The 26,090-nt window shown below is 36.6% G+C and overlaps 1 protein-coding gene across 7 annotated transcripts in view; it reads right to left on the bottom strand.

Annotated features, from left to right (window-relative positions):
* MID1 (midline 1) overlaps positions 1 to 26,090 on the bottom strand; it is a 374,792-nt gene that overhangs the window by 41,318 nt on the left and 307,384 nt on the right. For all 7 annotated transcript variants that reach the window (XM_037157517.2, XM_037157518.2, XM_053655803.1 and 4 more), the window contains 2 exons: positions 7,849 to 7,956; positions 608 to 756 (listed from right to left, as the gene is read on the bottom strand). In XM_037157517.2, coding sequence (XP_037013412.1) covers positions 608 to 756; positions 7,849 to 7,956 — 257 coding nt within the window. The remainder of the gene's footprint in view (positions 1 to 607; positions 757 to 7,848; positions 7,957 to 26,090) is intronic.

Raw genomic sequence — 26,090 nt, 5'->3', positions numbered from 1 at the left:
TAACTAAACATTCACATAATGTCATTTCTATGTTCCCTATACTGGAATAAAGGGTATTTTAAAAGCAGCAGGTATGAGGTTGACAGTTTGGTCCTTTTTCTCTCATGTGAGTTGGTCTTGACCTTTTCAGGAGAAGTGAAGCTTCTCAACCAAATAAAAACAAGCCTAACAGAGAACGACACCTGGACCATTTTTCTTTAGTAGATGATCCATAAGATAGGAAAAAAGATTCCCTTTTATGTTTTTGCCTTCTTTCTGATTCTTTACTATCAAGTGTATGATAAGACCAGGTCTCAGAGTCACAATACATGCTGTTTTTGTGCCATCATAAGTTCCCCCCCACCCTGCACCAAACCAGGTGGATTTTATTCTTTCTAATTGGTGGAGTCTTGTTTCAAAGGCCTTGAACTCCAGGCTGCTACTGAAAAGGCTTTGACATGTCAGAGGGAAGCATCTTCAGCTGGAACAAAGCAACTCAAAGTGTCTACTTTGTTTGGTACTCAGCCTTGAACATGAAAACAAAAGCAAGGAAAAGGCGAGGCCAACCAATTACACCCCAAACACAGAAGCCCAGCACTGAGAATTTTCCAGCAGTCCCTGCACTCACCTCTCAGTGATATTCTTAGCAGTCTGTAGGAACCGTGCATGATCATTCTCCTTTAGAGAGTGTTCCGCTTGGGAGATGAGTGATGATGACCGCTCAATGCACTGTTTGCAGTTTGCAATCTGCTGAGCCAGCTTGCGAAGCCTCATCACCTTAAACAAAAGCATGGAGAGGGTTATACGGATGTCCTTGTGTAGTGAAAATGCATTGGGCTGGACCCTTGTGATGTGTGCATTTTGTTGTATGTAAGTTTCCCTTCAATGAAAGTTCAAAAAGTAGGCATGGAGAGATACTGAAATGTGGCATTGTTATGGGATTCTTGTCTTAGATATTCTTTATTTCCTTGGAGAAGTATCACTGATTTGTTTTATCGGGAAACGCTGAATTGCAAATTGCTTTCCTGTTGATAGGGAAAAAAGGTGTTGTTGTTCAGAGGTAAGTTATACAGGGTCACCAGACCTTTTCCCCTGACCATTACACACATCTACTGTAAGATTGTAGAGAACCCTGGAATGTTATTTTATCTCAGTTTTTCAGCTGTGACATGAAGAAAATAACACATCTCCATAGGAACAAATGTGTGGCTTAAGTACAGCCATTTTCTAAAAAGTTCTTCACAATCTATGTTATAAAATTGTGATATAAAAACATTAGGTATTGCTATTTCCCCACACTATCTAAAACTCACGTGTTAAATTAACAGAAAGGGAGCGTTTTTCCATTGATTAATATTTTTCCTGTTGAGCAGATGAGAGAAAGCCAAAAAAAGCACAGCTGGGCTGTTTCCCCTCACTGGGAACGTCATTTCCAGGCACTTTGTGCTTGCTTGATAACTAAGAGCTATTTTGATAAGCATTTCCCCAGTCGGGATAAAAATGCATGTTTGGTTCCAACCTCCACTCCAATTCCTGATTCTGTCTTACTCAGAAACGACCCTCAAATGTAATTGACTGTAACCTCTGGGGCAGGCCAGATAAGTCCATGGTAACCCACTTGACCACTCACTCTGGTGTTTGAAATGTGCTGTGAGATGAAGCCCTCTGGCCAGAAGCCAAGATAAAATCAGACTGTTAATTGGAATTGCCGTGTGCCTAGTGCCCCCATCCACACAGCCTGGGACAGGTCTTGGCTGGCTTTATGATCATTCTGGAATGGAAAACAGCCCTGGGTGAAAGGGTAGGGAGGAGGCCAGTTCATCTGTCTTCCAGACAAGGCGGACTCCGGCTCCCTCCAGAATTCCTGCTAACTCCAAGAAATTCCTTCTTTCTCCAAGTCATCATTATCATCCTCATGCAACTCTAATCGAAGAAAAGGAAGGAAGGAGATGTCAGAGCTTGAGGCCTCAGAGGAACATTGGATTCCAGCTATGTCATGCTACAGAAAGCAAAGGAAATGAATGCTGAATTAAGAGGCAGCAGCCACAGATTTCAGGCAAGAGTGAGGAAAGTTCTTGAAAGTAAAGATTTAAGGAAAGTGTCGAAATTTTGGGGCAAATAGTATGTGATTTAAGCCTGATAAAAGACTTAACTCATTATAATTATAGTGACCAACTGTAGCAGATTAACTGTGTTCATTAGTTTCATAAAATACAGTAACACTTATTTTACACCAAGTAAGATTTAGCTTCTAACATCATTATATCTAGAGTACATTTTAAGGTATGAGAACATGTCAATAAGAAATGGAAAAGTAACTTCAAGTCCTTAGAACAAACCAAATAAATGGAATATATAATTATACAACATAAAGAATGCTTTTAATTACAAGGCAGAATTGAAGATGTTTAATACAATTCTAACAAAAGAAAAATAAGGTAAAAATATTTCATTACAATATCTTTATGTCAATCACTTATCCTTTTGGCATGCTTATTAGTGACTGCAGAGATTACAAATTAAACAATGCTTGAACTCCACTTTTTGTTTATTTTCTTCGGTCATTATACTGGAAATTAAAAGTGACATAAGTGGAAAAGAAAAAAAGCTCTAAGTCATGCATAAATCGAAGCAAGCCAAAATGAGAGCCTCCTTTGAAAATGTAGAATATTTTACAGAAAACAATTGTTGGCATAATTTTCATTTTAATTCATTGTACAATTCCATCTAATAGACTAGACTGGGGCTTTTCAAACCAGTGCGCACAAGAATCAGCTGGAGATTTTTTTTAAAGAAAAACGAGTTGTTTGCAGTCAGTCTCCAATACTCTAGGTAGGGAGATATAATTGGCAGAACAGCAGGAATCAACATTTTAACAAGCAATCAATGTTTTTGATCTACAGGTGATGAATCATTAGTGTGCTCAGGACTAGCACTTTAAAAAACTAAGTAGAAGAGAAAGGAGGAGAAAAGAAAGTAGCAGAGTGCATTCCTGCCATAAAGGGCAAATTATGTTTTATAAAACTTTTTCATGAGTGTGTGTCTGTGCTGAATTTGATGTCATACGCATTTCTTATTATAGGTTTCATTTTTTAAAAAAGAAAAGAGAACACCACTGCTCTAAGTTCACAAACTATGGTCTGTGGGTTCTATCTAGCATGAACCCTGTATGTATAAAGTTTTATTGGCACACTGCCACATTCATTCATTTATGAATCATGTATGGCCGACTCCATACTACAACTTTGGGCAGAGGTGAGCTGTTGCAACAAAGACCATATGGCAAAGCCTAATATGTTTATTATCTGGCCTGGACCTTTACAAAAGAAGTTTGCTGACTTAAATGATTCTGATCAAATGGCACTGATTTGAACCACATTCTATGAAACAATATCCTACATAGTAGTGCACTTCAGTATTAGACACTGAGCAGTTAGCAAAATACTAATTTCTTCATTAGAAAATACTTTTTTAATGTATTGCTTAAAAAATCTGACAAGATAAAATTTGATTTTTGAAATAGAAATAACTTTATCCTAATACATAAGGAGGTTCTCTGTATGCATGTGTTACTCCTGCAGGGGAAAGTTTTCCAAGTTGGCACTGTTTTTTTCTTCTTTGGGAAGTGTGATTGACGCACTGTGATTTTTAGAATTCATTCCATATTCATCATGGAAATATTCTATCTGTTGGAATGTCCTTTTAGTGGGGACATAGACCTATTTATGTCATTTTATTGGTTGTTTATTATACCTTACATATGTTTTTAAAAGCAGCTCTTTATTTTTTCTGAAATGTATTTTAAACACATATATGTGATTCCCATCCCAAAATTGCCATGTCCAAACAACTGATCTTCAATTAATAAAAGTATCTAAACTGACAAGGAGGCTTGTACTCAGCATTTCTATAAGGCCTGAGAAAAGCCTGAACACTTAATCCAAGTTAAATCACAGAGATTTAGAGTACATAAAAGCAGTGAAAAGAAGGACCGTTTTTCTTTTTAGCTGTAGCCTTCCAGCATAGATCTGTGTCTGAACATAAAATGCATCATTTACTTAATCTGGAATTTTCCATAAGCATTTCATGTGTTGACATGAAATTTATCCTCTACTACTAGAGAAATAATACAATTCTTTCCCAGGGTATCTCATGGCTTGAGACTCTGTAGTTCATGTTAAGTATAAAGGCTATTTATTTCAAAGAATGCACAGTGTTCTGAGAGCAGGAATGACCAGTATGTACTGACATGTAGCAACATTGCCTGCTTGGCAACCTCCCCAGTGAGGGGATTTGTGGTGAGCTTGTTCCCACCAGGTCTAACGACGGCCTTGTGATTGGCACCAGACATAATGGAAGCACTCACAAAGTAGATGAAATTAACCTTTGTGGTCTCCATGATTCTGCCAGTTCTTCCTCCAGCTCCCCAATTCCAAGTGCTAGTCAGAGGGCCCTTTTCTAGATTCAGGGCCCTCAGCCTGTCCAGCCACCACCCTGGGCATCCTCATTGGGCACCAAATCATACTTGCCCCCTCTGCTCAGCACCTCACATTTCCAGGGTGTTGGTGCCTGTGCTCTTCTTCAAAATGCATAACTGACACCACATGCCTTGGTCAAGGACTCATTCACTGTGAATTTCAGGGTTTGGAACCAACTACTCCTTGGTCATGTGCCAAACGGTAACTCAAGAGAAAGCTGAAAGGACCCTGATCTTTTCTAAGTAATGTTTACTTTCTAATATTGCCTTCTGAGATAATGTCCCTGAGCAAATATGCTCTTTTTAAAAAGTGATATAGTTCAAACAGGCAACTTAAAAAGTAATATGATCAATTTTCCTGTACACAGTACCAGATTTACTAAATCTCAATATTTTCATCATATTAGTGTCAGATTTTTCAAAATGAAGTAAGAAACTATTGATAGCATTTAAGCCTTTGTGTGCCCCTCCAGAAGAAAATACTCTCTTAAATTCAGGGTTGAATGAGACTACATCAAACTAAAAAGCTTCTGTACAGCAAAAGAAACCATAAATAAAACCAAAAGACAACCAACTAAGTAGAAGAAGATATTTGTAAATGATACCTTCAATAATGGGCTAATATCCAAAATATATAAAGAACTCACACAACTCAAAAGCAACAAAACAAATAATCTTGTTAAAAAATGAGCAGAGAACCTAAATAGACAGTTTTCCAAGGAGAATATACATATGGCAAACAGACACATGAAAAGATGCTCAACATCACTAGTTATAAGGGCAGTGTAAATCAAAACCACAATGAGATAATACCTCACACCTATCAGAGTGACTATGAGCAATAAGACAAGGAATAACAAGAGTTGGATAGGATGTGGAGAAAAGGGAACCCTAGCACTCTCTTGGTGAGAATGTAAATTGATGCAGCCACTATGAAACACAGTATGGAAGTTCCTCAAAAAATTAAGACTAGAACTACCATATAATGCAGCAATGCCTCTTTTGGGTATCTACCCCCAAAATTTGAAACCACTTATTTGAAAGTTGTATGTACCCCTATATTCAATGCAGTATTGCTCACAATAGTGAAGACATGGAAATAACCCAAGTGTCCCTTGAGACATTATTGGATAAAAATGTGATACATATGTACAATGGAATATTACTCAGCCACAAGAAAGATGGAATATTGCCATTTGCAACAACATGGATGGATCTTAAAAGTATTATGCTAAGTAAAATAAGTCAGATGGAAAAAGACAAGAACCTTGTGATTTCACTAATATGTGGGGTATAAAATGGAAAGCAACAAATGAATAAACAAAACAAACAGAAGAAAAACAAAATTCACAGATGCAGACAACAAGAATGGTGGTTACTAGAGGGGAAGAAGGGTGGGGGAGGATGAAGAGAGTAAAGGGAGTCAAATACAAGGTGACAGAAGAAGACGAATTATCAAGTACTGAGCCCACAGAGTATACAGATGTCATATTACAAAGTTGTACACCTAAAATTTGTTATTAACCAATGTTACCCTAGTAAATTTGATAAAAAAGAACCAAAACACTAAATATACATCACCTTACATGACAAAAGGGACTTTGTAGGTGTCATTAAGTTAAGGATCTGGAGATGAGAGATATTATCCTGGATTATCTGAGTGATCCCAACAGACTTATAAAGAGAATCAGGAAAATCTGTGCCAGAGAACGAGATTTGAAGATAGAAGCAAAGGGTAGAATGATATAATGAAGAAACCATGAACCGAGAAATATGCATGGCCTCTAAAAGCAGGAAAGGCAAGAAATGGATTCTACAGTAGAGCTTCCAGAAAAAAATAGCACTGCCAAAATCTCGACTTTGGCCCAGTGAGACTGCTTTTAGACTTCTGACCTCTAGAAGGACAAGTAATAAATCTTTGTTGTTTTAAGCCATCAAGTTTGTGGTAATCTGTTACAGCAGCAATAAGAAACTGACAAAGGCACTGAGAACTGATCCCTGTATGCAACCATGTAAAAGCAACAAATTACCCTCTGTATGCATATTAATAATTAATCACAGCTGTATTTCAGGCAGTCATGTGTCTGAGAACCTGGAAGATGTCAGGTATTAATAGATATACACATGTAGTACATGATGATGGAAGAGAAAATATATCCTGTAAGGATTCTGGGCTGATATTCAGTGCTCTTCTAAGTTGTACATTTTGTATGTGGGGGAAAGTAGTTTCTTAACTCTCTGAGTCAGTCCTTGGCCAGGGAATAATTTCATATTAATTTGTAAATTCATAGTAACAGCTTCAACAACTATTCAATTTGATTTCACTTTAACTGTTCTGATCACCATCACAATGTACACGTATAGATGTTTTCCAATGTATATAGGAAAAGTACCTTAAACATTATATGATATTATAAGTACCTTTAGAATTTTGTAGAAAACAGAACACATATATTAGCTATTATAATCTCTGTGTACTTCTTAATACTTGCTAATTTGATTTAATTATGCATGATTTGATTTTAATAATGCATGATTGGTTTAATCATGCATTTTAATTATGCATGATTAAACCAATACTTTAGTATTATTGGTTATGACCAATAATAAAAGAAATTCGTGAATTTATTGTATCTTGAATGAGTGTCTCTATTTTAAATATTTCCAAAATTATCTTTTGAGGGTGGCAGAGAAATAGGTTAAATAAAATGGATCGTAAGTATTTTAATATAAATATTAGTGATTTAAAAATGAGCAAGGCAATTATCAACAGTTTCTAAATGAATTTTGAATAAATAAGAAAGCATCCATAAAGAATAATATACATTTGTAAACTACTTTTTGAAGATAGTTTATTGTAAAATCATAGGAAATTTAAATATAGAAACATTATAAAAGAAGTGCTATTCATATGTTCACAAACGGGTACATGATATAGTAGAACTACAGGAGTTTTGCCACCATGAAATTATACATATCTAAATTCATGGGAAAGCACTTTATAATTTTATGTACATATAAACTCTGATTCATTTAAACCTTTATTTAATACTGTGTTAACTGCTAGGGCATAGCAATAAATATGAAATGACCTCTCCCTCTACAGAACTCATCTCATAGAGAAGAGAGATGGAAACAGTGGTTAAAACACACCAGAGCTCCATGCTGCCTCTTAAAGGTGGGTGTGCATAGGAGACCATGATAACACAAAGAAAGGGGTGGAGGAAAAAATGGCCAAAAAAGGGGCTTTGAACTACATCTTCACAACTTCTGAGGAGGTTATAGAAAATATAGAACAAGGGGGTATTCAATATTTCCCAAGCTATTGAAGTGTATGGAAGTATATTTTCTCTAGCTATAGAATATGAAATCTTCTGCCCTGGAAATTGTACCTTCCCTTCTTTGATCTTCGTTCCAATAATTTGTCGTCTTTGCTGAATGATTTCAATGAGAAGATCACACTCCTCCATCAATTTTGCTTCTTGACGTGATGCATTGACCTGTGGGATAAATAAAATGGTAAGTATTAATTTGGCTTTTTTTCAGTTAATGATCTTATTAATATAGACTAGTATGTTTCTGGTAATCATTGAAAAGATGCTTTACATGTTAACTATTCTTCCACTTATGCAGGGATAGTAAATATAGGACTTATATGTTCACTCCTCATCTTGAATTCCTAAAACAAAAATATTATCCAATGATAGCAGTTTTATTGCTCAGCCAGACTCAGCCTCAGAATCTTTCTTATTAATACCAACATGTGCATAGCTATTACCAATTAGTTGGAAACTGACACTTGAAATTTATTTGCAATGCTTGCTTTTATATTTTGAACAAAAGTGCAATTTTGGCATGTTAAACAAAAGCAAGTTTTAAAAATGAATATTATTCATTTATGGAGGAGAGATTACTATCAGTGTCTTTTAGACAAATTGTAAAAAAAGGTAGCAAGGCAAAAATCACATTCATTTAACTTTTCTCTTAAGCACAAACGTCAACTTTGTATTTAATCAATATAAAAAAATTTAAAGAACCAGGATAGTTAAATATTTTATTAATCTTATGACATAATTTAAAATTTTACTTCTGGCATATTTTTGAAAGACCAAGGTTCTACAATGAAAGCATGCCACTCTCCTAGAAAGGTACATCATTATAGAATGGATTGTATTTGAAAATTTTAAGACTTATTATATACAAGGGAGGGTCAGAATTAGCTCATTCTTGGCAAATGGGCTTGGGAAATACTCAGCACATGCTGTTTCCTCCATCTCATGACAATTCCGAAATGCTTATTCACAGAAGCCCAGAAATCACAGCTGTGGGAAATGGAGATAGCATGCATGAGCTTTATGATTTTCACACAGCACAGGAGAATCTGCAGTGTTATAAGGAATGACAATAGCACTGATTACTCTAGCATATCACAGGGAGGAGACCTGGCCCAGTCATTAAGTCCTTTTGATTTGGAGTACTTTATTTAACTGAAGTAATTTCATTCTCTATGAATGAGATAAACCGGAATTAGGATCAGGAGTTCAGGATAAAAATCCACTGGTGGTTGTTCAGGGAAATCATGTTCTGTTTCCAGAGTCCAGGATTCCTTGACTTGTATTCCTGATCATTATAAGACACAGCAGAGACTACTCAAGACATCTTCTTATTGAGAAGACAACAGTCACTGGCCATTTGCAGCAGACCACTGGATCATGTCCTATGTCAGATTAGTATACAGACATAATTGCTAAATGTTTAATAACAAAGGAAAAAATTAAAAATGCATTGATGAACAAATACAGAAAGCAGAACTCAGGCTAATATTTCAAGGAAGTTAATCAGTGTACTGTTTCCCTTACATATTACTTTTTTTTCCCAAAATGTAAAATTATTTTATTTTGTGGATTTGTTCTACTAATATATTCTTTAAGACATTTGAATCTCTTTCATGAATAGCTTTAGACTGATTTTTGGTTTCATACTTTATCTCAGGTTTGGTATCAATGGCATAAACAGTAAGAGTAATTATTTTCTCATTTTACAACAAGTCCAAAGACAAGGAGGCCTGGGTTGGTTAAAGTAAAACATTCAAAAGGTCATTCAAGGTCCCAGCATGATGAGGACCATTTCACACACTCAAAATACTCCCAACCATCCCTGCCAGCAACCTCCTCCTAGCTATAAACCTCCACAGGGCACCCTTCACCTCTGCGTTCCTCAGATTATAGATCAGTGGGTGAAGCGTGGGGTTGAAAAAGCTGTAAAACAACGACATCATCTTCCTTTCTTCCTGAGAGTGGTGGCATTTGGGGGACAAATACAAGACAATGGCACAGCCAAAGAAGAGCCCAGCCACACAGAGGTGGGAGGAGCAGGTGCAGAAGGCCTTCCTGCGGCCCTCCCCAGTCTGCATCCTCAGGATGGTGAAGAGGATGCACGTGGAGGACACCAGCACCAAGCACAGGGGCCCCACTAAAACAAACACGGAGACCGCAAAGAGGACAAGTTCATTGAGCCTAGTGTCAGCACAGGCCAATTTGAACTACATATTACTTTTATGTCACCATTTTTAGTTCTCCTTGAGGCTTCCAAAATACATTTACATATCTAGGAAAACATTTACTTGAAACCCACCATTCCCAAGAAATTTCTTGTATTTCCTTTTGATCTCAAACTCAATTTAATAACTGACTACAACTGAGTTGCAAAAAGGATGGCATCATATTGAAATGATGGGCATGTCATGATGGAGAAAGTATAATTTCTGGGAAGGAGCACCGTACACTTGAAAAGTATCTCCTAGAATGAGACCTAAGAACTAAGTTGCATGTGAGCATACAACCAAGGTAAATCTAATAGGATGCAAGTTCCATAAGGGCAGGGATCTCTGGTTGCTGTATTAAATGAGACATCTGTCCCAAGCACCCAGTGGCATACCTGGCACAGAACAGGCATTCAAAAACTATTTGTTGAATGAATAGATAGTGAAAATGACTTTCATGAAGAGGCAAGGTAAAATGCAATGAAGCAAGTAGCTATCATGATATACTGCAAGCACTCAATATGCAGTTTTCCAGGACTATATAGACACAAAATTATGTCCTAAGGGTTTTTAGTGAGGTGGAGAGGGGGGTGTTGACTTTCTTTTACAGCCTTACTGAGTTTTATTTCACATATCATAAAATCCATCCATTTATAAAGTGTAAAATTTTGTGGGTTTCAGTATATTCAAAGTCATACAATCATCATCACAACCTAATTTTAGAACATTTTCAACATTCCCCAAAGAAATCCCATGCCCATTTGCAGTAACTCCACAGTCTCACTACCTACCCCCCTCTAGGCTTAGAGAGCCACTAATCTACATTTTGTCTCTGTATGGATTTTGTTATTCTGGACATTTCATACAAATACAATCAAATAATATGTGATTATTTTTGGCATATTCACTTAGTATCATGTTTTGAAGATTCTTCTATGTTGTAGCATGTGTCAGTACTTCACTACTTTTTATGCCAAATAATATGCCATTCTAGGACTATACCACTTTTTGTTTATCCATTCTTTAGTACATGGACCTTTGGGTTATTTATATATTTTGGTTACTATAAATACTATTTCTATGAACATTATGTATATATTTTTTGTACACATACGTATTAATTCTTCTTGAGTATAGGAGTGGAATTACTGGGTCAGATGTCAATTCTATGTTTAACTTTTTGAGGAACTGCCAAACTGTTTTCCAAAATGGTTACATAATTTTATATTCCAACAAGAAATATATGAAGCTTCCAATTTCTCCACATCTTTGACAACACTTGATATCGTCTTTTTTGAAAAATTCATCGTAGTGGGTATGAAGTGGTATTTTATTGTGGCTTTTATTTGCATTTTCCTGGTGGCTAGTTATGTTTAATATATTTTCATGTGATTATTGGCCATTTGTACGTCTAATTTGGAAATATGACTATTTAGACCCTTTGCTCATTTTGTAATTGGGTCATTTGCCTTCTAATTATTGAATTATATGATATCTTTACATATTCATCAAGTCCCTTATCAGATATGTGATTTGAAAATATTTTTTTTCCATTCTAGGGGTTGTCTTTTCACTTTCTTATTGGTGTCCTTGGAAGCGCAAATGTTTTTGTTTTTCCTAAGTCCAATTTATCTATTTTTCTATTGCTACTTGTGCTTTTGGTATTGCAGCTAAGAAAACTAATCCAAGGTCATAATGATTTCTACCTGTTCTCATTTAAAACTTCATCTTTTACATTTAGGTCTATGAGCCATTTTGAGTTAAGTTTTATGTGTGAGGCAAAGTATGGGCCCAACTTTATTCTTTTACTTATGAATATCCACAGGTCTGAGCAATATTTACTGAAAAGACTATTCTTTTGTCTACTGAAGTGTTTTAACACTTCTGTCAAAAATCAATTAACAATATTGTGAGGGCTTCAGGTTTTGATGTTGTTGCTAATATATTCTGTGATTAAAGATATTCTGGGTTTGACTAAATGTGGTGAGGCCCCAGTAGTAAGCCTAGACTAGATGCCATGAAACGTGTGAATTATTAGCTCTACTCATATGATATTAGGAAAGGAATATCTCCATTTCTAGGTTTCCTATTTTATAAAATGAGGTGAATAATATCCACTCTTTCCACCCATGTGGGATTATTGTGGTAAATGTATGAAATAATATGTGAGGAAATAAGTAACATTATGAAGCCATGGACGAATCTGAGGTAGTATTGTCTAAACTGAGAAGTATGTTTGTTAATAGACTATGATTTGGTTTGGGATCTATTTCATTCTCCAAATCGCTGAGATATGGAGGAAAACTGCCCCAGTTGCCATCGTAACATATGTTCAATTTAATCCAAATTCTGACTATTCAATATTTACAATGAATAGCTTTGTTTTTTTAAAAAAGAAGAAAACATGGACTGAGATCTATTTTGTTGAGTCAAATATGTTTTAAGAAAACTCATACCATAACCACCATTGGCCCAAATTATAAATTCACAAAAATTTAGAAACATGATCTGTTAATTTTAAGCCAACTATTTTCCTAAGATCTTTCAAAGAGTATGAATTGACTCTCCTTTGAAACCAAGAAAGTTGAATCACTTTTTCTACTTTGATGAAGCTTCCAAATTTTGTAACTCTATCATTCTTATATTCCAAAAGGTACAATAAAATAAGTTGAACACTATCTGCTATCCTACATTTCCAAAATTCTTCTACTACAAAGAAGTTTTCCACAGTTTGCTGTTTCACATGACACTTTTAAAAAAGTAAATGATTTTATTGGACTTCATTTCTTAAATAGGTTATTAATTCAAATATGGCAGGGTCCATTGGTTATTTGCAGTATGTTGAGGTATTTCTAGTTCCCAAGTTTGGTTTGGAAGCTGGTGGCCCTGGATATGATTTTAGCTTTCATTTCTGATTCACATCTTTTGATTCAGAAATCACTATAGCTGGAAAAGAAATTTTCAATGGAAGTGCATGGTGGGGACAATCTAAGGATGCAAAAACAATTCCAGAAAACCTACTTTCATAGACCTATACTTCTACCTTTGTGTGTTAAGTCTCCTCAGTCCCTAAGCTAAACACAAGAATGGAGATAATTAGTAATTATGCATAGGTGACTATTGTATGCCACATTGGGATGACAATGGAAATGGGGCCCTTATCCTTCAGAGTGTTTGATGTCATTGGACAAAATATAGGTTAAAATTGAGCTCTTTTCCTATTCTAGGCACCTCACTGTTACTTTTTTTCTCATATCAATTATTCTCGGTCACTTTCACCTCATCCCATTTGGGCCATACCACTGTGCACAGTATGTTCCTCGACATTTGGAGTTACAGTTTACTTTCTCATCTGGAAATGCATCATTTTCTACCCATTGTTGTCTTTTAATCCTTAGTACTCATTTCATCTCTTTAGCAACTACTCTAAATTAAGTATTCTAAAGTTATATTCCATCTCAATTTTTTCAGGATTTATTCTTCTTTTAGGAGTTATGATGCTTTCTTTTTAAAGATCCAAATGCCTTTAGTGAGGTTTCAAGCACCATAGCTGATGTCATGCAAGCTCAAATCATGACTACTCTTACAAAACACTTGTGCCTTTCACTTTGAAAGCTATATACAACAACTGATTTCTTCATCTATCCAACAAATAATAGTGACTCAGTTCTCACAGTGTCTCAGACAGCATTCCAAGTACTGGGCATACAGTGAGGTCCAAGAGAGACAAAGTTCTCATTATCACAGAGTTTACATGCAAGCATAGAGGAACAGGCTGAACAAGTCAAAAAATAAATTAAAAATTCAAATCATGACATGTGTATAAAGGAAATTAAAGAGACTAACATACCCTGTTAATGGACATGGCTGAGAGTAGGGTCTTTTATATTGGTGCTTAGACAAAAATTCTCTAACAAGTCTGCCGGGGGATGAAAAGGAACCAGCCAAAAGACGTGGAAAGAGCATTTGCAAGCACTCGTGACTCTGCTTTTTTTCTTTTTATTGAATTTTTGGGGGGGTGGCATTGGTTAATAAAACTATGCAGGTTTCAAGTGCACAATTCTAAAATACATCATCTGCCACTACACTGTGCACTCACTTCCTCAAGTCAAGTCTCTTTCCATCATTTATTCCCCTTTGCCCTGTTGTACCTTCCCCTCTCTTCCCCTTTGGCAATTACCATACTGTTGTCTCTGTTTTTTTTTCCTTAACCCTTCACCTTTTTCACCCAGGCCTCCAACCCCTCTGACAGTTGGTCTTCTGTATCTATGAGCCTGTTGATGTTTGTTCATTTTTTTGTTAACTCCACATGTGAGTGAAATGATATGATCGTTCTCTTTCACTGCATGGCTTACTTCACTTAGCATATTACTCTCCAGGTCCATCCATGTTGTCACAAAAAGTAAGAGTTCCTTTTTTATGGCTGAGTAGTATTCAAGTTTGTAAATGGGCCTCTGCTTTTAACAGGCTATGCCTCCTAACAAACTACACAGTCTTTCTTCATTATTCACAGGTTCTGTATTTGCAGATTTGGCAATCTGCTAAAGTTTAAAAATTAATTTATAAGCCCCAAATCAATACTTGTAGCCTTTTCACATCCATCTGCACATATATTCAAAATATGAAATATCTGAGACACTCTACCAGCACCAAGCTGAGGTCAAACAAGGACACTTGGCCTTCTGGTTTCAGCTCTCATGTGACCACAGGATAGAGACACAGGGCCAGTACAGTGCAAGAAGCTCTGGCCTTAGGGCTAATGTAATGGGGTTTGAGTCTGAACTGTGACATCTGTTACTGAGGCAGCCTTAGGTAAGCCACTTAACACTTCAGAACTTCCTTTGCCCTTTTATAAAATAAAAACAATAGAATCTACCAGGACAACTTATTTTGAGGATTATAATCTATGCGAGGCATGTGTGTGTGTGTGTTTTCCCTAAGAGCAATGGTTCAGTGTTAGCCAATTCAGTGTTCCTGGTGACTTTATACAACATAAGTACTATGAATAATGACAATTGATTGTATTTGCCTACTACCTAGTGTGTCCACAGTTGTTCTAAGTAGTTTGGGGGCAGGATGGGTAGAATGGGAAGGGAAACTATGTAGGTAAGAAACAGAAGAACAGAGTCTTCTGTAGCTAGTAGAAACTAGCTAACTCACTCCTCTTCCTATGGTTATTTTGCTGCTTCTTTTTCACAGATTATGACTTTCTGATCCTGTTACAGCCTAATGAAAGAGAAATTAGAAAGTTGAATAAAGAAGTGAGAATACAAGGTCAACACTCATGTCTTACCCTCTTAGCCCTTAGATGTAATTCAGCACTGAGGGCCACTCAGCCTTGCTAATGTTCATATTAGATACCAATAATCAGTTGCAGTCCTGCATATGTTGGCACTGGGTGCACAGCTTATCTGCCTTTTCTAGCAACACAGTTACATGTGCTCATTCCTCAGATTAATTAATGATAACATAAATGGGTTGGCTATTTTCTCCAGAGCAGTTGGTTAGCAATGCCCAGTAAAGGGATCCACTGCTAAGTTTTATGGTATAACAGTGTTACAGTATTTCACAGAAGGGTGAGGTGAAACAGACCATTTATTATTTTGTTCTTGTCATGTATGTATAAACATTAAAGGGATTTAATTACATACACACACTAAAAATTGGACTAGTGTCTGTAAACAGTTTCTAAGTATTTTGAAAAAGTTGCTTTCTTCATTTGACTTATATTCAACTGCAAAATGAGATGCTCAATTCAGAGTATAAACATCGTTAGATTTCAGACATATATGGCCTTAACATTGTTAGAAATATTTTATGGAACTCTTAGAAGGAAACATCAATGAGTGAATAAATCTGGCTACTTTTTACAGTGAAGTTGAGCTTATTAATATGTATTTTGGAAATCCTCATTAACTCATTTTGTTCCAATGAGTTAGCCATCTCTAGATTTCCAGAATAAAACCCTTTAATTCCTCTTGTGAAAAGGATATGCTGACTTGATAGATGACTTCCTATTCATACACAGATGCAAACACTAAAAGTGAGCTTAGGAGCAGATAACCCCAATGTGTTGGAGAAAGGAAAATTTTTTTCAAGGTGTTGAGGAAAGATGGATACTTGCATTGCACAATTCCAGAGCCCATCATTCACTTTGAATTCCAAGAGAATGGTGCCCCTTGACCTGTGCAGCCTAGAAGAGCCCCCACCACACTGGCCTTCCATTACTGCACTCTTGAAATTGTACGATCAAACCGCAAGCCCCCTGGTGTAAGACTCCAAATCTTGCTATCCTTGAAATCACTACCAACAACAGTGGGGGTTTAAAAGACAAATGGACACTTGGGCTGCTTCCATATCTTGGTGATTGCAAATAACGCTGCAATGAACATAGGGGTGCTTATGTTCTTTTTGAACTGATGTTTTGGGTTCTTTTGGATATATTCCCAGCAGTGGGATAGATGAATGGATAAAACAACTATGGGACATTTATACAATGGAATACTACTCAGCTGTAGAAAGGAAGAAAATTTTACCCTTTGTGACAGTATGTATGGATGGATCTGGAGAACATTATGCTAAGTGAAATAAGCCAGTCAGAGAAAGACAAATACCATATGATTTCACTTATATGTGGAATCTAATGAACAAATTGAACAAGGAAAATGAAGACAGACTCAGAGATGGAGAGCAGGATGACAGCTAGTGATGGGGTGGGGTGTGGGGGTGGAGGGATTGAGCAAAAAGGAAAAAGGACTCATGGAGAAAGACAACAGTGTGGTGATCGCTGGGGGCAGGAGGGTACAAGGGGACTAAAAGGAAATGTAAAAAATACAATAAAAATTGTTTTAATGCCCTGGCTGGTGTAGCTCAGTGGATTGAGCACGGGCCTGCGAAGCAAAGGATCACGGTTCGATTCCCAGTCAGGGCACATGCCGGGGTTGCAGGCCAGTTCCCAGTGGGAGACACATGAGAGGCAACCACACATTGATATTTCTCTCCCTCTCTCCTTCCCTTCCCCTCTCTCTGAAAATAAATAAATAAAATATTATTAAAAAATTGTTTTAGAATGAAAGACAAGTGTATACTTTACAAATTTGCCTAAAATTGGTCTTCATGGCAAAAGCAATGCTGTACCATGATTCAAATTAAGGTGACCTTGAGAAAGGTTAAAACTCTTATATCTGATGCTATGCTGATGTTGTTATTGTTTAAATTCAATAGCACTTTTCTATTTTAATAAGAATGTGTAATTTTTAGTCTGCATACAAATATAAAAGGATTAGTGTTATAATATTCTAATAGCACTGTTATTTCATATTGTTATATGTTATGATGTCTATAACAAAACATTGGGGGCCTTAATTGCACTCTTCTCAGGGATGGAGCAACTGAAACATAAATGAGCTGCAAGATAGGCCAAACATTTGGCCAGAAAGAAGAGGGGACAAGGAAAACCTGTATTTAATTGGGCTCTATGCCCTGCCATGGACCACTGACCAGGTGCAAAGAGAAATATGAGGATCTGAGGGTGCTTTGGGTTTTATTGCCAAAGGCAGCTGTGATGAACATTCCAGACCCTGGGGCAGAAGTTAGAGCTGCCAGAAGGAACAATGAAAGAGACTCTAATACTTGAGTTTGTATATAAAACTGAGCCAAGCAGAATTGAGTAAGAGCAGACTGTATTACTGTAATTCATCTAATATGTTTACATGTAATCTTCACCCTGAAGCTCTCTCACACCAAAGTCAAATATTTTTGAATCTTGCTCAAGCAGATGACAGTGAGAAGAATGGCCAAGTTCCCGGAGTCCCTGTCTTTGGAGAAGTCAAAGTACAGGACAATATTTTTAAATATTTAATGTGTGATTTTAATATTGAAAATTTTTGACTAAACCTTTTAAAGCCCAAGAAAGGCTTTTCAGAAAAATAAAAATGGAATGTGTTCATAAAGTGTTGTTGGTGGGAAGTAGCAGTAGTGAGGGCATGGAAAGCAGCTACATATACTCTGGCCTTTATTACTGAGTGATGTAGTAGAAACTGATTTGGCCCAGAGATCAATTCTATATATTGATTAATTATCCAGATGGGGTTTTGCTATGTTTCTATGATAAGAACAAAAAATAGTTCGTTAGCCCTGACTGTTCTGACTCAGTTGGTTGGGTGTCCCCCACAAATCGAGAGGTTACTAGTTGTTGAATTCCTGGTCAGGGCGCATGCCTGGGTTGTGGGCCTGGTTCGCAGTCAGGGCATGCAAGAGGCAACAGATTGATGTTTCTTTCTCTCCCTCTCTTTCTCCCTCCCTTCCCCCTGCTGTAAAAATAAATAAAATCTTAAAAAAAAATGGTTCCTATGAACTCATAATAAATCTTAGAAACAAAAGGTTTCTAAGATTATGAAGCTTGAATGTTGGATAAAGAGTGAGATGCTATTAAAAATGGCAACACACTGTAGTAAGCTGGGCAATAAAAGTCTTCTTATAAATGAAACACAACTGTAACAATACGATGAAACTATTCAACCAGAATGCTAAAAACTCTGAAGCTTCACAAAAGGGATTTTTCTCCTAACAGTAGTACATGCAACATGTCCATCCAAGCTGTTGTTGATGTTAATTTTTCAGTAAAACAAAATTGTCAAACAAGGTGAAATAATTTAGAGTGAACAAGGTAGAGAAGGCAGTAGCTCAGAACTCAGGGTCATGAAGAAGTCTTCCTTAGACTGATTGCCAGCTCTTCCTTAGTTACTGTTGTGAGTTTTGGGGCATTTGCCTCAACTACCCATTTCTAAAGTTCCTCATCTGCATAATAAAGAAAATACCAACTGTTAACTGGTATACCAGGTGTTCCCCTAGGGGACATTTGCAATGGCTGGTAACATTTTCAGTTGCCACAACTGAGGGTGGAGCAGAAGTGGGGGGCAGGGGGAAGGGTGTGCTCCGGGCACCTAGTGAATGGAGGCCAAAGATGCTGCTAAACATTCAGCAATGCTCAGGACTGCCCATCATTCCCTAGAATTATCTTGTGACCCAATGTCACAAGTACTGGGGCAAAGAAACCCTGGCATGGACTGTGGTGAGAACTAAATGAATTAGTACATGAAAAGACATTGAAAAATGCTTGGCACATAGTAATTACTCAATAAAATGTTAACTGTCACTATTGTTAACAAACTGTTTATTTGGAATGTTTGTATGGAATCAACATGGTGAGTTCTAGCACCAGCCGGCCTGTGTTGATTACCTAGAGACTTTTTAGCATGAATCAAAACTTTTATCTACAGCTTGCTTTGGAAGGTATAAGATTAGTACTAACTCCAGAATATGGGGAATTACTTTCAAATCCCAAATACAACCCTTAAAGGCTCCCTCTTGGTGCAATAGGCCAAGGGAGGGAGGCAGAGAAAAAGTCTTCCATGAGGTAGAACAGGAGTTGGGAAACTTTGTTGTAAAGAGATAGCTAGTAAATATTTAACTTGGTAGAGCATGTGGTCTCTGTTGTAATTACTCAGTGCCACTGTTGTAGTAGGAAAGTGGCCATCGAATATATGTAATCAAATAGGTATGGCTATATTCCAATAAAACTTTATTTACAAAAACAGGTGATGAGTCAGATTTGGATCCAGGGACATAGTTTACCAACCCCTAGCATAGAGAAAAAGATTAGGAACTTTGCAATAAAAAAGCTGAAGGTATGGAAAATGTGTTGAATTTCTGTGAGAATATTTCTTTATTTGTACACTTTCTATGAAAATATCTGCAAGTTATCTGGCATATAGTACATAGTTGATATATTAATTTCCTTCCTTCAAGGCATGAATAGTTGCAATTACTGAATCCATAAAATTTCAATTTAAAAATGAAAATATACTTGCAATATGGTTTTTACTAATCCCACGATGTCCTGCTGACTTCTATACATGTTGACCTTCCCAGGATATTTCGCTGAGTACACTCAACTGAATTCAATCTTACATTCTTGGCATTAATACCACAGACTTTTCTTTTTGTATTTAATGGTAACTCTGTTCAAAGCAATTTTAAAAAGAAGCAGCAAAATGGAAGGTGTTGCTCATAATTCATTCAAAAACAATAAACCCCTCCCTTCCTTTCTCTTATTAATTACATACTTCATAAAACAAATGCTTTACACCCTTCCGTTTGGTTTGGACACAAAGAAAAAAAATTAACCTACCACGGGCACTTGTCTTTATCAAGTTTTTTCATACTCATAAATTTTCTGTAAAGTAATATTTTCAAGTAGTTTTCAATAAATGTATTTAGCAAAAATTAGCCTTTAGGCATTGTGGTCAAAGCTAAAAAAATCACTTACAGAAGAGGATAGTTCAATGAGTGCCAGGGAGGATGGAGGTGATGTGTTTCAGGGAAGGGAAATCATTTCTAATGGAAAGAGGAAGCTTCTATCCCGTGACCTTCTGTTACTCATTTTCGATCTTACATTGCCATTTCTCATTAAGTGGTATTCTTTTTAGTGGTTTGCCATGATTCCTGAATAAAGATGTACTGGAAAAATACAAAGTTGGGCTCCTATCCAGGCTTCAGTTACTTAAGTATAGGTACCATCTGCTCCCTTGCAAAGTTGTGAAGAAAGAGAGCTGGGTCCTTGGCTCTTTGGTATTTTTTACAGTGGGTGAAATAGATTTGATTAAATCTCTGATAAAGCTTACAATTGGAAGTAGAACTGGAAAATGTTAAGCTCTGTTTCTGTCTTTTCTGATGCACCCACAAGTGATAGGTATAAAATATCTTGCCTGGTTATTGTCACTGTAGGATACCAACAGAAGCTGGTAGACTGATATTGAAATATCTTTGTTGCCTAATGCTTAATATTCACATTTATTCAAAAATAGTGAAAGAGGAGAGTTTATGGAAATTAAACATGTGAACTACGGTCACACTGGGGATAAAGAGATTTGTGTTACCATTCCATTTTAGAGGAGGTTTTCGGATTCTGTTCTTGAAGTAGGGCATGAAATTGGGATAGAAGCACAAACTGTTGCCATGAAACACCAGTAGGGAGTGGGGAAGTCAGATAAAGAAAGGTATGAAGCCGCTGAAGTGTGCTTTACCACTGTGGGCAACTGGAAATGAATCCCCATGGGGAACTTTGGGAACCAGTGCAGAATACTCTAGATGATGGAGAGAAAGAGTGGTATTGAGCTAACATCCTCCATCTGTGGCTCTTTGAAGGCTTTTGGCAGTGGATGGGCATTAACTCCCCTCTGGAATTAACTGTTTTGGGGGGTTAGCAGAAAAAGTCCTTAAGCAGGTTCACAGCTAAAAGCTCTCAGGCCAGGGGAAAAGGACTGGTGAGTGCTCTGTGGGCATGGCACTGACAGTTATAGACAGGAGTATTTCCATTAGAGGGGACTATAATTTGGATGTTTAACAAAGGGCTCTCGTGAATGTCAGAGGGCACCGGGGTCCCATTTGTCCACTTTGTTCCATAGCAGTGATTTTCAACCTTTTTCATCTCCTGGCACACATAAAGTAATTACTAAAATTCTGTGGCACACCCAAAATATGTATTGTTTTGCCAATTTGACCAAAAAATAGGTATAATTTTAATTTGTTCACACCAGATGGCTATTGTTGTATTGGCTATTGTCATTTTTTAATTTCAGAATCTAAGGGAAAAGAAGTCAGTGCCCCTGGCTAAATAATCAGGTATCGCATGTTTAAAAAAAACATTGTGGCGCACTGGTTAAAAATCTCTGTTCTATAGCTCTAATGACTTAGGACTAATTGCGGAGCTGAACAGAGTTTGCATTTACCACTGTTTTCTATCCTAACCTTGGTCATTCTTTACCTTGGGGCCACAATCTACCTACCAATGTTCATTTGCAACTGACCACAAATGGGTCCAAATCTGAGCAATGGCAGGCAAAGTTGCCTAGAAAAGAAAACACATGAAATCTAGTAAGTCAGCCTAAAACATATACATTTCTCTATCTAGAAACTCCTCACTTTTCCATCATTTAAACTAATTGTGAAACTATTGTCTTTCCAAAACAATGGCTTTACAGCTTTAAGCTTCAATATGTACAGTTTCTGTGGTAAAACTGGATTTAAAAAACTTGAGTTAGGGCTTACTCTGTTATCTGAAAGGTAAACTACATTTTTATACCGAAACATGACAGATGTTGCCTTCTCACCTTCCTACCTGAGAAGCAGAATGCTCCATTTACAACTGGCAGGATGGGGGGTGGTGGAGATGGCATCCTGCCAGGTAATGCAAACACTGCTTGCTTTAATTTTATCACCAAGAACAAAGCCTTCTTGTTGTTTAATAGAACACTTAAAAGCTGGCCTCATGAGCATAGTTCTAATTTTTTGAGACCACAAACAAGAGGAATTCTTTAAGGCCATTTCATGAAAAACAGAATAAAAAAGTACTTTATTCTGCAAAAATTAAAACAATCTTTTGTTTAAGTAGCTAGAGCATGACTCCAGGTTAGTATTGGCATGTGTTCTCTTTACATGGACACCTGTTGGCACTCTTTACTCAGGTACCCATTCTTTCATTAAGATTAGCTCTGGGCTATGTCAGAGATATGAAAAAAATGCACCTTTCTTTAAGATCTCATCCCTTTGGCATCATTATTTTCAGATAACATGGTAAAAGAAGAAACATTTTGCACCAGAAAGAAACAAGCCAACACTTTCCCCTTGGAAGCCCTACTTATAACACTGGAAACCACACAAATTTTCATTGAGTGCTTATTATGATTCTGGCTGCAAACTAAACTTTCAATGCAGCCCCTGGTTCTTGGTGTCTAGTTTTATTTCTTTCTCCACTTAAAGTACAGGTGGCTAAAGCTACTGGTTTCTGGAGTTCTTTGCAATAGTCTTAGTAGCTAAAGGATGACAGTGAGAGGAAACAGGGTGCTCTGATTTCTCCATGAATAAGATGGCTGCTACCAGTGTCCCAGTGACAATGCATGAAGCAATCCTATCGGTGTTGAGTGCCCACAATGTGCAAAGCACCGTGCTAGGACCCACATGTAAATTTTACCTCAATTTACAAAAATCTTTATCGTAATTTAATCAACCAATTTATAGTTGGAGTTGACTTTAATGGAGTGGAGTCTGTTCAACTTGAGTTAATCAAACATTGATTTAAGGACTCCTGAGAGTGATCATTCTTGGTTTTATAAAATTTCTTGAATTTATGAGTAAAATAATGAGATTCATAATTTGAACTTAAAAGCTTAAGGAAAACTACATAGTGATTTGTTGACATAGAGACAGTCCTTGGGCAAAAATTCTCATGGTCTTTAAGTGCATGTCTGTTTATTCCCTCTCCTAGTTGGTTGGACTCCTTGGAAAACAGGACAGTAGCTTTCTTTTCCTCGTACCTCCTGTATTTAGCACATAGCACATGGCTATTAATGAGATACAACATATTTCTATCACCCCAGAAAGTACCCTCGAGGCCCTCTTCCCGTCAATTCTCATCCAATCTGAATAAAAATCATTATTCAGATTTTGATCACCAAATTCCTGTAACATTTTAAATTGCATTTATAAATGTAACATATTTAATTTATTTTATAAGCACTATAAATGCCTAATGGGGTATAAATAAAATCCTAACAACATAAACCTTCCAAGTCCTTAGGTAGGCCTTAGAAATCTAATAAATTAAACTTTACAAATGTAATGAAACTCAAGTTCTCTTAAACATCACATTTTTGCTTTGAAACAAACTATTTTATGCTTAAAACTTAAAATCACATGTCTAAAATAAATTACATGTTTCAGATTGGAATCTCAAAGCTAACATGTCAAATTTCTATAATATTCCAATTTCTCTTAAATGCTACAAACCCTTAAGATACAAACAAATGTTGTAGTCCTAAATTGTTACACAAAACAGTGATTCTATGGATATTATTTAGGTCTTCATCTTTATACATAATTCTCAAACTTCTTGGGAAGGAAGAACAAAAGAACTTTGCTTGCTAAAGAAAGCAAACTGATCATCTGAAAGAAATTGAGGTTAGCAGGTTAAGGATTAATGGTCAAAGATTTGAGAATAATCCACAAGAACTGGTTTTACTGGTACCACAGATGCATACTCATGGGGCTCCTGTTATGGTGGATTGCACAGGGTTTCTAATTCCTCAGCACATGAGATTGTTCCTTGCATGAGAATTCCCCTAGGAATCTAACTTTTTAATCATCTCTTTCAACTCTGTCACCTGGTTTAAAGCAACTCCAGTTGCTTTACTACTTGATTGGATTCAATCCATTTCTTTGCTGGCTGATTCTTGTTGTGTCTGGCTTCAAGTCACATTCCTCTGGTAATTTGAATGACATTTACCTCAAAAGGCTATTGTGATAATCAAATCAAAAAGTGATAGGAGCTTCAAAGTTATTGTTTTTTTGTCTACATTTGCATAAGTCCTACCACTTTTGCTTTTTTTTTTTCACTACGGGGTACTCCTTGTTGTGGACCTGTAACCTCTCAATACACTTGACATCTCCTAACACCTGCAAGGATGGGTGATACACCATCTTCCCAACCTATGGCTTCCTTCAACTTTATCACAGCCTAATATGGAGCTTGCCTAGTTAAAGAATTAGGCTACTATGATAATTTTCATCACCTCATATATATGAATTTGATGTTATATCTAGTGAAAATACTTTAAAAAGCTCTATCATAAATTCCTATACTGGGAAAGTTACCTTACTTGGTTGTAAAAATCTTTATTTGTGCTACTCCTCACTGAAAGCTCTTTGCATTCATTCAGTGGTAGCCTTGGGCTTTTTAAATAGCTGAATTTAAATTTTCATCCTTCTGTTTCAAACAAAAATAAGCAGTGCTACAATTGTGCTCTTGTTAACGAACATTTTATATGCATGACTCAACTATTTTGCTGGGGAATTTCAAAATTAGAACAAAGCTCTTCAGTTTTCACTATAGCATTTAGTAATTAAAAATAGAAGCCAATGAAATGAAGGTAAAAGATAATGTGTCCTGTTTCTCTCAGAATCCATAACAAAGATAATTTCAGCTTGATTATCATAAAAGCACTTTTACTTTCATTTATTGAGAAAAATAACTTAAACTAGATATTAAGTGCCAGAAACTAAAGAGGTTGGTTCCATAACAAAATAATGCATGATTGGGATCATGTTTGTCTCTGAATAGCATACATAATGGGACCCAATCTTCTACCTGACAATCACTGTCCCATGTGAGATCATTCTTTTCACATCTCTGACTCTCTTACCTGGATCCACCCAACTACTGCAATCTCATGTGAAAGCTGAGTTAGAATTACAATGGCAATTTAAAATTTTTTTCACAACCTGCCCTGGCTGGGGCTCAGTGGATTGAACTCCACTGAGAGCCAAAGGGTCGCCAGTTGGATTTCCCATCAGGGCACATGCCTGGGTTGCAGGCCAGGTCCCCAGTAGGGGGTGTGTGAGAGGCAACCACACACTGATATTTTTCTCCCTCCCTTCCCCCTCTCTCTAAAAATAAATAAATAAAATGTCACAACCTGTTCTTCTTATTTTTTATATCATGTCAAAAACATTACCCCTACTGCTCTAGTCAAGCTTGTATTTCAAGGCAAGGAAATTGTATGTGGGATAGTGTAGGAGAGATGTGATAAAGAATTCCTGTGGAATATGAAGAAATGACATTAAGCTACATCACTAAGACCGTGTCTTCTGTCTTCATTTGTAGAGCTCATCCATTGGGCCCCCAATTAAGGCTGATTGTTTCACATATAAGTATTAGCTTTGGAAAGCTGCACTACTAAATTCAAATATGTCAGAGGGACTGTCGTCAGAGGAACACACATACTCTAGCCTGAGCCATCTGGTAGGATGTGAATATAACACAACAGTCGTTCCATCCAAAATGAACAAAGAGGCAGATAGTGAAAGGTTTGGATCATGGTTTTGAAAAAAAGTTTGAAAGCTGAAACTTGAAAATGTTATTCTGAAAGTAAGGCCACACTAAGCCTTATATTCACTCATTCATAAGTGAATTAATGATTCATTTATGAATGAGTGAATTAAGTGAATCTTAATTCACTCATTGGATTAATCTCT

Source organism: Artibeus jamaicensis, unplaced genomic scaffold, assembly GCF_021234435.1.
Source record: "Artibeus jamaicensis isolate MK-2021 breed Jamaican fruit bat unplaced genomic scaffold, CSHL_Jam_final scaffold_1283, whole genome shotgun sequence".
Taxonomy (NCBI): domain Eukaryota; kingdom Metazoa; phylum Chordata; class Mammalia; order Chiroptera; family Phyllostomidae; genus Artibeus; species Artibeus jamaicensis.
This window is presented reverse-complemented; position numbering and strand designations above follow the sequence as displayed.